Consider the following 15248-nt stretch of genomic DNA (forward strand, 5'->3'; position numbering starts at 1 on the left):
ACAGATTATCAACCAATTGTGGAATTTAGAAACATAGAAACATAGAAATTAGGTGCAGGAGTAGGCCATTCGGCCCTTCGAGCCTGCACCGCCATTCAATATGATCATGGCTGATCATCCAACTCAGTATCCCGTACCTGCCTTCTCTCCATACCCTCTGATCCCCTTAGCCACATGGGCCACATCTAACTCCCTCTTAAATATAGCCAATGAACTGGCCTTGACTACCCTCTGTGGCAGAGAGTTCCAGAGATTCACCACTCTCTGTGTGAAAAAAGTTCTTCTCATCTCAGTTTTAAAGGATTTCCCCCTTATCCTTAAGCTGTGACCCCTTGTCCTGGACTTCCCCAACATCGGGAGCAATCTTCCTGCATCTAGCCTGTCCAACCTCTTAAGAATATTGTAAGTTTCTATAAGATCCCCTCTCAATCTCCTAAATTCTAGAGAGTATAAACCAAGTCTATCCAGTCTTTCTTCATAAGACAGTCCTGACATCCCAGGAATCAGTCTGGTGAACCTTCTCTGCACTCCCTCTATGGCAATAATGTCCTTCCTCAGATTAGGAGACCAAAACTGGACGCAATACTCCAGGTGTGGTCTCATCAAGACCCTGTACAACTGCAGTAGAACCTCCCTGCTCCTATACTCAAATCCTTTTGCTATGAAAGCTAACATACCATTCGCTTTCTTCACTGCCTGCTGCACCTGCATGCCTACTTTCAATGACTGGTGTACCATGCCACCCAGGTCTCGCTGCATCTCCCCTTTTCCTAGTCGGCCACCATTTAGATAATAGTCTGCTTTCCTGTTTTTGCCACCAAAATGGATAACCTCACATTTATCCACATTATACTGCATCTGCCAAACATTTGCCCACTCACCCAGCCTACCCAAGTCACCTTGCAGTCTCCTAGCATCCTCCTCACAGCTAACACTGCCCCCCAGCTTAGTGGCATCCACAAACTTGGAGATATTGCCTTCCATTCCCTCATCCAGATTATTAATATATATTGTAAATAGCTGGGGGTCCCAGCACTGAGCCTTGCGGTACCCCACTAGTCACTGCCTGCCATTGTGAAAAGGACCCGTTTACTCCTACTCTTTGCTTCCAGTTTGGCAGCCAGTTCTCTATCCACATCAATACTGAACCCCCAATGCCGTGTGCTTTAAGTTTGTATACTAATCTCTTATGTGGGACCTTGTCGAAAGCTTTCTGGAAGTCCAGATACACCACATCCACTGGTTTCTCCCCTATCCACGCTACTAGTTACATCCTCGAAAAATTCTATAAGATTCGTCAGACATGATTTACCTTTCGTAAATCCATGCTGACTTTGTCCAATGATTTCACCACTTTCCAAATGTGCTGCTATCCCATCTTTAATAACTGACTCTAGCAGTTTCCCCACTACCGATGTTAGACTAACTGGTCTGTAATTCCCCGTTTTCTCTCTCCCTCCCTTCTTAAAAAGTGGGGTTACGTTTGCTACCCGCCAATCCTCAGGAACTACTCTAGAATCTAAAGAGTTTTGAAAGATTATTACTAATGCATCCACTATTTCTGGAGCTACTTCCTTAAGTACTCTGGGATGCAGCCTATCTGGCCCTGGGGATTTATCGGCCTTTAATCCATTCAATTTACCCAACACCACTTCCCGGCTAACCTGGATTTCACTCAATTCCTCCAACTCCTTTGACCCGCGGTCCCCTGCTATTTCCGGCAAATTATTTATGTCTTCCTTAGTGAAGACGGAACCAAAGTAGTTATTCAATTGGTCCGCCATATCCTTGTTCCCCATGATCAACTCACCTGTTTCTGACTGCAAGGGACCTACATTTGTTTTAACTAATCTCTTTCTTTTCACATATCTATAAAAACTTTTGCAGTCAGTTGTTATGTTCCCTGCCGGTTTTCTTTCATAATCTATTTTTCCTTTCCTAATTAAGCCCTTTGTCCTCCTCTGCTGGTCTCTGAATTTCTCCCAGTCCTCCGGTATGCTGCTTTTTCTGGCTAATTTGTACGCATCATCCTTCGCTTTGATACTATCCCTGATTTCCCTTGTTATCCACGGATGCACTACCTTCCCTGATTTATTCTTTTGCCAAACTGGGATGAACAATTTTTGTAGTTCATCCATGCAGTCTTTAAATGTCTTCCATTGCATATCCACCGTCAACCCTTTTAGAATTAATTGCCAGTCAATCTTGGCCAATTCACGTCTCATACCCTCAAAGTTACCTTTCTTTAAGTTCAGAACCATTGTTTCTGAATTAACAATGTCACTCTCCATCCTAATGAAGAACTCAACCATATTATGGTCACTCTTGCCCAAGGGGGCACGTACAACAAGATTGCTAACTAACCCTTCCTCATTACTCAATAATTACTCATTTCTCATCGATATCGTTGTCTTTATTGTTCTGTTTCAGTACACCTGACAATAAAATACTCTTCTCTTCATGGGCTGCCCCCAATTTACATTGATCTTTAGTAAGAGTTTCTCCAGAGAAAGGTAAAATATCAGTGGAAAGATCAGAGCCACCATGTAACATCAACGTCCTTGATTACACAAAAAACATGGCAAATGAACTGTGCCTTGGGATTGTTACTGCAGCTCCCTAAAGTGGCACAGAATAAAATGTTATTATAACTTAATTGAAGTTAAGCAAAAACCAATGAGTTGATTTTTTTTGTCAGTCAGTATAAAAGGAAGGATGTTTACTATTACTGAATGCTATGACTTAAAATTATTCTGAAGGGCATCTCTTCTGAACCTAACAAAGGACACATTACCTCCTCAAGATATACTGATATTCAATATGATGATAGCACTCTTTTTTGGTGGATTTGGAGGCGTACAGATGTGACTGAGAAGCAGTAAGTTAATGAGGCATTGTGGCCAAGGATGGTAGCTTTGAGAAAGCTTAAATATGCATGGTGCAGAAGAAAGAATCAATTTTCTTATAAAAGAAAGGAGTGTAACAAGTGAAAGCGGTGCTGCAAGAGAGAATCAAAAAGCACTATGGAGCGATCAATTTCCAAAAAAGTTATTGAATAATAAATGCAAGTCCCAGTTACAAGAAGTGCAGTGGTAACAATGTTTAGCACTGCCTTTATTTGTTGAAAACGTCATGACCTCTCAGAGTCGAGCCAAGGAATATTGGGAAAGGCCACATGAGCAGAGGAACACAAGAAACAGAAGCTGGAAAAGGCCATTTTGTCACGTGTCGACTTCATCATTCAATGAGATTATGACTGAATCTTAGCCTCATTTTTCTGTAGTAACGCCATATTCTGCGATTCCCTTAATGTCCAAAAATCTACCAATCTGTGCTTTTTTCTTTTGATTGAGAAGTCTAACGATTCACTATTCTGAGTGAAGAAATTTCTTCTCAGCACATTTCTGAACAGCTAGCCCTTATTTTGAGATCTGAAAACCAGCTTCATGACAACCTTGCAGAGGAAGCATCATGTCTGAATCCACCCTTAAAATATTTTATGGTTCAATGAGATTAGCTCTCATTCTTCTAAATTTTGGTTTGTAGGGCCAGATGCTCAATTTCTCCTCACAAAACAATTCCACTCCTTCTTCTCCAATCAACTCCTTCCAATGCCCAGGAATCACTCTGGTGAAAGTTCATTGAGCTCATTCTATTACAACAGTATATCACTCCTTCAGTGGGGATACCAGAACTGTTCTCAATAAACCAGTTATGGTATTGCCATGGTGCAACAGAAGTTCAATAAAATATCTTTGTTCTTGTACTCAAATCCCCTATCCCCTTGTGTTAAAGGCTGACCTATCATCTTCGTGTCGCCGCACAACAATTTTCAGTGATCTATGCGCAAGGATATCCAGACCCCTCTGAACATCTTCCCGTCTTTCAACATTTAAAAAATATGCAACACGGTCATTTTTTCCCCACAATAAGTAGATTACCTCATATTATTAGTTAACGATACATCTAAGTATCGTCAAGAGAAGTGAAATGGTAGTTAGAGGAATAGATGAATAGAGATGTATAGCACAGAAATGAGCACTTCAGCTCTACGCATCCACGCCGAACCTGATGCATATCTACACAGATCCCATACCCTGCATTAGACCCGAATTGATTGACTCTTTTCCTCTCCAAGTATCTGTTGGGGGTTGTGTGTCCACAGGAGTGGCCAGACCCCAACTTGTCAAGATGGGTGTTGAGGGGGGTCGTTGCTCATTGGGCCCAAGCCCCAGGATCTTTACCAGTTGCCAGTCCCACACACCATGAGCCATGTCTTAGCACTGCCGCCTGTATCCTTCCGTGATGCCGGTAAACGTTTATTGTACAGGCCGCTTTTGCACACTCTCCACCGTCTCGCTCTCATCTGCCATCTGGACACGCAGCAAAGGTTGTCCCTATTGGCGGTCTCTGTACATAGGAGACTAACCCCTTCATACCGGGGTCCAGGGTGGAGAGTACCACACAGAGACGTACTGTGCAACCTCTTTTTAAGTTGGTTCATGGACTCCTCTTCTGCCTGCTGCTTTTCCGACTGAGAGGAGTCCGTGCAGGAAGGATCTGCAGATGCTGGTTTACACTGAAGATTGACACAAAATGCTGGAGTAATTCAGCGGGACAGGCAGCATCTATGGATAGAAGGAATGGGTGACACTTCGGATCAAGAGTCGAAATGACACCCATTCCTTCTATCCAGATATGTTGCCTGCCCCGCTGTGTTACTCCAGCATTTTTTGTCTATATTTTGGGAGGAGTCCGTGTTCCATCTGTATATGGGATGTGTGAGGTTGCAGCTCCTCTTTGAATATTTGTAGGGGCTGCTCCTCAGCTTCTGGCTATACTTCAGCCCCACTCTTCTGATCTCTGGGTATCCCGGTGCAGAGAGGGGTGGGTTGTTAGAGGGATCTTTTGGATGGTTTGCTGCTGGGCTTAGCCATTCTGGCCATTCGTGGATCGTAGCAGCGGACAGCTGGGAGCTCCACCCAGACTGACTGCTTGCCTCTCTTTCGGACTTATGTCTGTGCCCAGGTTTCCCTGGAGAGGAAGCTGGCAGTGTCTACGGGCACCTTGGCCGCTTTCCGGGACCGCTTGGCACCGCAGGACCTCAAATGCCGAAGATTATTGTAACCACATTTTGATTTGATACCTAAATATATATTCCTTTTTTTAGATAGATGTCTCCTTATAGTGTTTTCACTGTGATTTTGAACCTGTAAATAAACTTACTTTTATAAAAAGTGTTGCCTGACCAGTTTTTACACTCAATGCAAAAATCATTTGACATCACATCATCAATTGACATTAAAGCCCAAAAGGGGACCATTCAGTCCACTGTGCTTTGTGTCAAGTCTTAGCTCTTATAGAGGAGTAGCGAATAAGAGGTAATGCTAATAATGTAACAGTCAAGGGTACTTTACTCTTGAAATGTTTGAAAATTAACATGAGTATACTGCCATTGTAAATTATTAAGGGGAGAAAGGAGATGGAAAGATTAAAAAAAACTAGAAACTAGCAAAAAAATTAGAGACATTTCAGAAATTATGGAAGCAATGTCATTAAAATAAAAAGGATGCAAAAAAGATTCACAAAGATGTTATGGGAATGGAGGGTTTGAGAGATGAGGAGAGATTGGGATTTTTTTCCTTGGCGTGTAGGAGGTTGGGGTGACCTTTTAGAGGTTTATAAAATCATGACGGATGTAGATAAAGTGGATGGTCAGTCTTTTTCTCATGGCGGCGAAGACTAAAAGTAGAGGGCATAGATTTAAGGAGAGGGGAAAGATTTAAAAGGGACCTGAGGGGCTACATTTTCACACAGAGGGCTGTAGTAGGTATATGGAATGAGCTGCCAAAGGAAGCTATAGAGGCAGGTATAATAACAATGTTTTAAAGACATTAGGGCAGAAACCTAGATAAAAAAGGTTCGGCGGGACAAGCAGCCCAGACCGACATCATGGTTGGCATGGACTAGTTGGTTTGAAAAGTCTGTTTCTATGCTGTATAAATCTAAAACTCTATAAACTTCACACCACATTGTATCTTGGATATTACATCATTCAGGGCAAGAGTTAATAAATGCACTCCCTTTAAATCATTACATTTACAAGTCATAAATTAGGCATGTAGCATATGTTCATTAATCAGCATGAGAAGGCACTAGGGGCATAGTACACTCAGCGATAGAAAGAGACATTTGAACTTTGTTGCCACATCATCAGCGCATGCGCTTCTTTAATGTGGTGTCATGTTTTAAGCAAATTGAAGAAAATGAAATCTGGGTCTCTGTTCTTCTGAACACACTGGAATTGACCTGCTTCTCTCATACTTTGCAACACAATTTAAGAATTAGCTCAAATACCTACTATATTAGCAATGTATAAACAAATTTACACATTAAGCAATTAAAATGAAAATAAAAGGTAAGTGTACTCGATGAAAAATTGGACCTCAAGACTACCATCCAGAAATACACACCAAATCCCCATTATTATGATCTCACTTAACGATTTAAATCTGTATGAGATGATCAGACACTGTAATTTCTACCCAGATGCAAGTAGATGCCATTTTCCCAGGATCACTGTAACAATCAAGCTGTTCAGTTGGAATTTCAGGTAAACGATTTCCTGATTACAGTTCTTCCTATTGTGCAGAACATGTTAATATATCGTTTTTTAATTATAATTTTAACCAGTGACAATGCATATCTGGTAATATCACAAAAAGTAAATGCTTATTTATCGTTATAGACCTTTGAAAAGCCAGCAAACTGAAGACTGTTTAATGGAGGCACTGAGATATATTTGCAATACTGGATCAAATTCTAAAAACAGCACATTGGACTGCTAGGGGTATGTGCTGTGCATAACTGGCACATGCAATAGCATTCCCAACTTTATATAACTGATACAAAAGCTGTATTTTGAGGTTAGGCAGGCAGATGCTCTTAAGACAGTGGAATTGATTGTAGACTTTAGGAGAGCTCCCCATCCCCTCACGCCACTCACCATCAACAACACCACAGTCACATCTGTGGGGTCTTTCAAGTTCCTGGGAACCATCAGCTCCAAGGACCTTAAGTGGGGGGCTACCATCAACTCCACAGTCAAAAAGGCACAACAGAGGATGTACTTCCTGCGGCAGCTGAGGAGCACAATCTACCACGTGCAATGATGGTCAAATTCTATAGGGCCATCGTAAAGTCTGTCCTCACCTTCTCCATCATGGTCTGTTTTGGCTCAGCCACCAAGCACGACACCCGGAGTCTGCAGTGAATCGGCCGATCAGATGAGAAGGTTATTGGCTGCAACCTTCCCTCCATTGACGAACTGTACACTGCAAGGGCCAGGAAGCGAGTGGGCAAGATCATCTCTGACCCGTCTCACCCTGGCCACAAACTCTTTGAATCATTTCCCTCTGGAAGGCGACTCCGGACTGTCAATGCTGCCACATCCAGACATAAAATCAGCTTTATTCCATGACTAGTAGCTCTACTCAATAACCAAACATCTGTAGCCTCCTTTTCCTCTGGTATTTTATTTAATTCACATGTTTCATCAATAATGTTTTATTATTTGTTTAATGCTTTATGTATCATTCTTAACTGTCACTGTATGTTATGCTGTCACTTGGGCGGAGCACCAAGGAAAATTCCTTGTATGTGAATATTTGGCCAATAAACCTATTCATTCATGCAGATGGCAGGCCAATAGCCATCTTTTGACCTTGCTTCATACAAGTATGGGCTGCTTGATTTCCTGAGAAATCACAGATGAACATTGTGCCATAATATGCAAACCTCCAGGCTATGACAGGAAAAATCACTGATAAATCTAGTGAAAAGGGTTGAGCCCAGGACATTGCCCCGAGGAGCTCTTACAATGATATCCTGGGGTTGGGATGACTTACCTCCAACCATCTCCATCTGTTCAAGGTTTATTTTGGGATGTCAGTGACACAGCAATAGGTGCTCAAAGTGCCAAAGAACTGGGTTTAATTCTGACTATGGGTGCTGTCTGTGCAGAGTTTGTATGTACTCCCTGTGACTGCGTGGATTTCCTCTGGGTGCTCCCGTTTCTTCCCACATTCCAAAGACATGTGGGTTTGTAGGTTAGTCGGCTTCTGTAAATTGCCCCTAATGTGTAGGATGCAAAAGTGGGATAGCATAGAACTGGTGTAGGGGTAATCAATGGTCGGTGTGGACTCAGTGGGCCAACGGCTTGTTTCCACGTTGCATCTCTAAACTATGTATAACTCCAGCCACAGGAGTTTTTTCCCTTGATGTGACCTCACTGCTTTCATTTTTACAGGACTACAAAAAGCCACTCTATCAAAAGCGGCCCAAACATGAAAGGCAGTTACTTTCACCTTATCTCTAGAATTTAGTTCCTTTGTCGACATTTGGAATCTTCCAACTTAATCTAACTACTCAACCTGAGCCTGAAGGGAACTGACAAAATGGCAGGTTTGGTATAAAAGGTTTATGTTCTGTACTAAAATTTTACATCAATTTCTTGACATTGCTGACTGCAATTATCTTTGTGATGATTCTGATTTTTATGGTAGTTCCTTTGGCTATCTTTATCAAACTCTGTTTTAAGATGCAAAGTTCTCCAGTATATTTTATTTCACTCTAAATTACAATAATTAACATAAAATATATCTGTACAAGATCAAGCAATGTAAAAATCTACTATTTTTCAGAAAATTCAATTTTACCTTCAATTCCTATCTGTAAATTTCTTAGTTTTCCTCAGTTCTGATATACTGTATTACTACCTATACTGAAGCCATGATCTTTACATTGCAAGAAACAAAGGAGAGATAAGTTGATCTTCAGAGGCCAATGTAGTCCATGTGTCTTAATGTTGTAGTTAGTTATGTTGCCAATTTCTCCCAACATTACACACTTTGCAGTTAACAAGTTATATGGCTACATTTTAATATGGATAAATTAAAATAGTGCACGAAGAACACAGAAAAACACATAACTCAACCGCTGAGTTTCTCCAGCATTTTGTGTCTACATTTATATGAAGCCACCACGACCAAGGCTTGCTGATTGATTGATAATTATTTTTACAGCCCACATTGACCTGTACAACTTCATTGTTAGGGGGAGATTTAAATCATTTGGCATATTACTGTAGTGGGGTTTCGATGTATTACAGAATTTAGCAGAAAACTGTGTAATGCCATCAAAAGTGAACTAAAACACTGGAGTTCGGTTCACTGAACATGTACAAAACTACAAAAGAATCAAAGTTGGCCATTGCTCTTCATTTTGCATTTGGCTCAAAATGCAATGCCATAAGCATAAAGCATTTTAAAGTCTTTAGCATGCTGTGAATGATTGGTCGTATAGTCAGGCTCTGGAAGCCAACAGGTGACGTATGCATGAAAGATAGACAACCAACAGTAAAAGCAGAGTTAAGACTTGAGACTTTATATGCAGTGATCTTTGATTCTTTCTCGCCTATCTTGTCTTCAGTATATTTGACTCTGGTGCAGCACATTTGGTTATCAAGCACATCTCAGTACACAGTAATGTCAGAAAACCCAAGATTCTTTTTCGTAACCGTGAACCGAAACTTTGGTTGCCTCAGCTCCCTTGAAGCTCTTCTACTTTTCATCAACAAATGCTTTAAAGATTAGGGCTGATATAAATTATAGTTTTCGGAAACTGGAGATTCTGCAAATATTAGGTCACTTCCACAATGTTTGGACTTGGTCCCTAAATGCCAAATATCTTCCCACTCACTCACAAGATGACTCTTTGTGTTCTCGACAGCCAAGCCAGTCAATGGCGAGGGTGATGACCGAAACAGTGGACATGACTCAAGCTGACTCAATACGGGGAGAAAAGATGAGGTACGAAGGTAAGCTCGCCAAGAATATAAAGGAGAATAGCAAAAGCTTCTTTAGGTATGTGAAGAGGAAAAAAATAGTTAAAACCAAAGTTGGACCCTTGAAGACAGAAACAGGTGAATTTATTATGGCGAACAAGGAAATGGCAGACAAGTTGAACAGGTACTTTGGATCTGTCTTCACTAAGGAAGAAACAAACAATCTCCCATAGGTACTAGTGGCCAGTGGACCTAGGGTGACGGAGGAACTGAAGGTAATTCACATTAGGCAGGAAATGGTGTTGGGTACACTGATGGGACTGAAGACTGATAAATCCCGAGGGCCTGATAGTCTGCATCCCAGGGTACTTAAGGAAGTGGCTCTAGAAATCGTGGATGCATGCATTGGTGATAATTTTCCAATGTTCTATAGATTCAGGATCAGTTCCTGTGGATTGGTGGGTAGCTAATGTTATCCCACTTTTTAAGAAAGGCGGGAGAGAGAAAACAAGGAATTATAGACCAATTTGCCTGACATCGGTGGTGGGGAAGATGCTGGAGTCAATTATAAAAGATGAAATAGCAGCACATTTGGATAGCAGTAACAGGATCAGTCCTAGTCAGCATGGGTTTACGAAGGGGAAATCATGCTTGAGTAATCTCCTGGAATTTTTTGAGAATGTAACTGGGAAAATGGACAAGGGAGAGCCGTGGATGTAGTGTTTGGAAGGTCCCACATGGGAGAATAGTGGGCAAAATTAGAGCACATGGTATTGGGGGTAGGGTACCGATATGGATATGGAAATGGATAGAACATTGGTTGGCAGACAGGAAACAAAGAGTAGGGATTAACGGGTCCCTTTCAGAATGGCATGCAGTGACCAATGGGGTACTGCAAGGCTCGGTGCTGGGACCGCAGCTATTTACAATATACATCAATGCTTTAGATGAAGGGATTAAAAGTAACATTAGCAAATTTGCAGATGACACAAAGCTGGGGTGGGCCATGGTTATCCACTGTGTAGGCAAAAACAGGAAGGCAGATTATTATCTGAATGGTGTCAAGATGGGAAAGGGGGAAGTACATCGAGATCTGGGGGATCCTTGTTCATCAGTCACTGAAAGTAAGCATGCAGGTACAGCACGCAGTGAAGAAAGCTCATAGCATGTTGAGAAGAACATAACACATAACAAGAAGAGTTGAGTATAGGAGCAAAGAGGTCCTTCTGCAGCTGTACAGGGCCCTAGTGAGACCACACCTGGAGTATTGTGTGCAGTTTTGGTCTCCAATTTGAGGAAGGACATTCTTGCTAATGAGGGAGTGCAGCGTAGGTTTATAAGGTTAATTCCTGGGATGGCGGGACTGTCATACCTTGATAGAATGGGGCAGCTGGGCTTGTATACTGGAATTTAGAAGGATGAGAGGGTATCTTATTGAAACATATAAGATTATTAAGGGATTGGACACACTAGATGCAGGAAACATGTTCCCGATGTTGTGGGTATCCAGAACCAGTGGCCACAGTTTAAGAATACGGGGTATGCCATTTAGAACGGAGATGAGGAAAAACATTTTCACCCAGAGAGTTGTTAATCTGTGGAATTCTCTGCCTCAGAACGCAGTGGAGGCCGATTCTCTGGATGCTTTCAAGAGAGTGTTAGATAGCGCTCTTAAACATATTAGAGTCAAGGGATATGGAGAGAAGGCAGGAACGGGGTACTGATTGTGGATGATCAGCCATGATCACATTGAATAGCGGTGCTGGCACGTGGGGCCGAATGGCCTACTCGTGCACCTATTGTCTATTGAAAGCAAGTGTTGGGTCTGCCTTATTGATGAAAATGTAGTGGGTGTGATGACATACTAATGATTCTATAGTTGTAGAGAGATGGAGAATTTGTTTGTAAGCAGCGATTCATTAAAAAACAACCGTGATGGAGTTTCTGCAAAACACAATTAAACTTGTGTGCTCAATGTCAAACAAGAACAATATCAACTTAACGACACAACCATTTCAAAATTAAAAGTTCAAACTCACTTGGGATAGGCTGGTTCATATAAGTATTTCTCTTGTCCTGAATACACAATGTCAAAGAGTAAGATGTATCCATTTTTCGTCTGAAAGAAGCAGAATTCAAAATTACAATTGATACATTTAAAAAAAAAAGTAAGCTTGCCTTTCTTAACCCGAAGAATATCAATGTTTTTGCCATACATACTGAAATAACATGGCCAAAAAGATCCAATAAATTAGTTAACAATCTCTTACACATTTATTATAAAGTAGAATCAAAGACCCTACTGTAGGTGCTGGTTTACAAAAAAAGAAAACAAAGTGCTGGAGTAACTCAGCAGGTCAGGCAGCATCTCTGGAGAATATGGACTGTCATGTTCTCCAGAGATGCTGCCTGACCTGCTGAGTTACTCTAGCACTTTGTGTCCATATTTATTAAAAATATTGGTTTGAATCTCAATTTTTTCCACATACAAACGCAATACTCACATTGTGATGATTATAAAATTATATTTTATTTTAAATGCTTATTATAACGTACCACTATGTTAATTTTTATAAGATGAAATTTTGATTTGTGATTCAGAAACATGCCACACAATTTCAGATTATGAACAATGTTTTTTAGACATTGTTGATTTTGAAAATAATCTATATAAAATGTCTGAAGGGTCCTGTCCCAAAATAACATCTACCCTCCACAGATGCTTCCTGACCCAGATGTTTTCTTCAGCACTTTATTTTTTGCTCAAGATTTTAGTGTCTGCAATTTCTTGCGTCTCCTGTATACAAAATGGGTCGTTACCATTTTTAATGAGAGTTTAACAACAATTTACAAATACTTGGAAACAATGTTTTAACAATAGTCCCACCTAGATTTATTGACATCAAGTCGTACGATAGAACTGATGACCAAAACTTGGTTTATGATTCATACAACCTACATTTTTAGCCATGTTAAAAAAGAGGTGGTTGGGGTGGTGTGGTGATAGGTTAAGAGAGGTGAAGAGGGTTCAGAGCTAATTGGGAAAGTGTGGAGCCTACCAGTTACCAATGGTACGATATTCATGAATGATCTAGAAGCCAGAATGAGTGTGGAAATAATTCACATTGTGATAAAATGAAAGGTTATGGAGAGAGAAAAACAAAGATATGAAGAGATTTGAAATCAAGGCAGCCAACTTTAACATCAAAATTATCCTTATATTGGAACCAATCCAGACCCCTCCGCACAAGAGGAATGTCTGAAAGGAACTTTATGCAAGTTTGAACATGGACAATGAAATCTCACCTTAACCAAATTTAATGGTCAAAAACAGGAGGCTGGTTATTTGTACATTGGAATATTCACATCTTTGAAAAACAGATATTTTCAGAAAGCTCTCAGAGAGGGGTGAAGATAATCTCAGGGACAAATAGTCCAGTCCTAAAAATAATGTTTCTAAAGCCCCAATCAGGAACTCCCAAAGTATTCATCCACAAATGAAATATATATTAAGTGTATTTATTGTACTGTAGATAGAGCAGCAGTTGCCATTTCACACAAATGCACGCTGATGTGATAATGAAATCAAAAGATTGATTCAGCTATATGAAGACTCTGTGGGCTTATCCAGCCGATCAGTATCAAGAAGTGCCAAGACTTGGGGTAAGAATAGTGAAGACAGAGTACCCAAATAAGGAAAAAGGAATGTTTGATGATTGCATGAGTTTAAGATGGGTAGAAAAAGGCAAAAAAAGAGAGAAAAACATGGAATTTATGGGTTGATTCAGCCAAATTAACAGGAAAACGGATATGGGAAAAATTTGTCACTCAAAAAAAGACTGCAACATAAATATTCACCATAAATTCACAAGTGACAGAAAAACATATTTTCCCCACAAAACTAAAAATAATGCCCCATGTTGCAAACTGCCTCAGAAACTAGTTAAAAATAGGGCACACGTGGGAGCAGACAAACATCCTTCCTATATTAAAAAACAGAGAATATTAAGGTCATAATTAATTGGGCGTCTGCATCAGATCTGGATGTATTTTAGTTTGAATTTTGGCTCTGCAACTCATCCCTAATAGACAATAGACAATAGGTGCAGGAGTAGGCCATTTGGCCCTTCAAGCCAGCACCGCCATTCAATGTGATCATGGCTGATCATCCCCAATCAGTACCCTTCCTGCCTTCTCCCCATATCCCCTGACTCCGCTATTTTTAAGAGCCTTATCTAGCTCTCTCTTGAAAGCATCCAGAGAATATCCTGCTCTCTTACTCAGTTCTCGTGCCCTCAACATAGGCAACCGAAAATTCAAGGGGAATGATGATGATGGTCATACTGGAGCTCAGCATATGGTTCAATGGTAATTTATTTGTCACATGTGCAATTGCACAGTTAAATTCTTTTTGCATGTTTACAAATGCAGACGCCACCATGTTTTGGCACCATTTCCCATGCACTTGATCAACTGGAGCAGTTCCGAAACCAGGCAAACCCCAGGCTCCTGTAGGGCCTCCCTCCGTCGTCTTCGACCGGATTGGCCTGTAAACCAGCATCCCTCTCCTCGACTGGCCATCTTTGTGCCCCGGAGGTGCCTCCTGCAGTTGACCTTGAAGGCGCTGGATGCAATACCCCGGTTCACCCTACCGGTTCCTACTCCTCGTGTCCAACATCTACTGAGGCTCTTTCCTGGTCCCACGGCCCACCGAGCCTTTGGGCAGTTTGCTGGTTCCACGGTCAGCTGAGCCTTTGGGCAATTTCCTGGTTCCACAGTCGGATGAGCCTTTGGGCGTGTTCCCTGTTCTGCGGCCGCCGAGCCTTCGGACAGGTCCTCCGTTCCGTGGCCGGCTGAGCATCCGGATCCTCGGGACGGGTTCCCCAGTTCTGTGGTTCCATCTGCCACAAAAAGTCTCTTTCATTCAGTCACTTGATGGCATTCCAGGTCAAATTCGAATAAATTTATTTTGAACCAGTAGATTATCTGTTTGTGACAATTTTGCCTCCTACCATTCCACCTTCGTAAAACCAGGCGCACTGAGATTATGTACAGACTTTACTTAAGCTGTTAAGAGATACATCCAAATTCTCAGCATAAATATGTTGGCATACCAAAAGGAGCTCTGAAGTAAACAATTATTAGCAATGGCTCTTCATAAACCAAATATCTTTAACAATTGTAAAAGTATGTGGTCCTCAGTCATCAAATAGCCATGAACAAAAAATTGATAGGAATGTCAAAGTTTGGACAGGACATTATATGCAATTCTTCCTGCCAAGTAAACAATGCTCTTCATGCACATTAATCAAATTTTCTAGTAACTTGGACCACTTTGAATCCTGATGCACAAAATAAAAACCAATGTGTTAACGTGGCCCTAAATATATATGCAGTATCTACT

General features: G+C 41.1%; 1 protein-coding gene across 2 annotated transcripts in view; it reads right to left on the bottom strand.

The window, feature by feature from the left end:
• Positions 1–15248, bottom strand: part of ric1 (RIC1 homolog, RAB6A GEF complex partner 1) — a 121845-nt gene that overhangs the window by 64523 nt on the left and 42074 nt on the right. For both annotated transcript variants that reach the window (XM_055632639.1, XM_055632638.1), the window contains exon 3: positions 11884–11963. In XM_055632639.1, the coding sequence (XP_055488614.1) occupies positions 11884–11963 (80 nt within the window). The remainder of the gene's footprint in view (positions 1–11883; positions 11964–15248) is intronic.

Source organism: Leucoraja erinacea, chromosome 3 (genome assembly GCF_028641065.1).
Source record: "Leucoraja erinacea ecotype New England chromosome 3, Leri_hhj_1, whole genome shotgun sequence".
Taxonomy (NCBI): Eukaryota; Metazoa; Chordata; class Chondrichthyes; order Rajiformes; family Rajidae; genus Leucoraja; species Leucoraja erinaceus.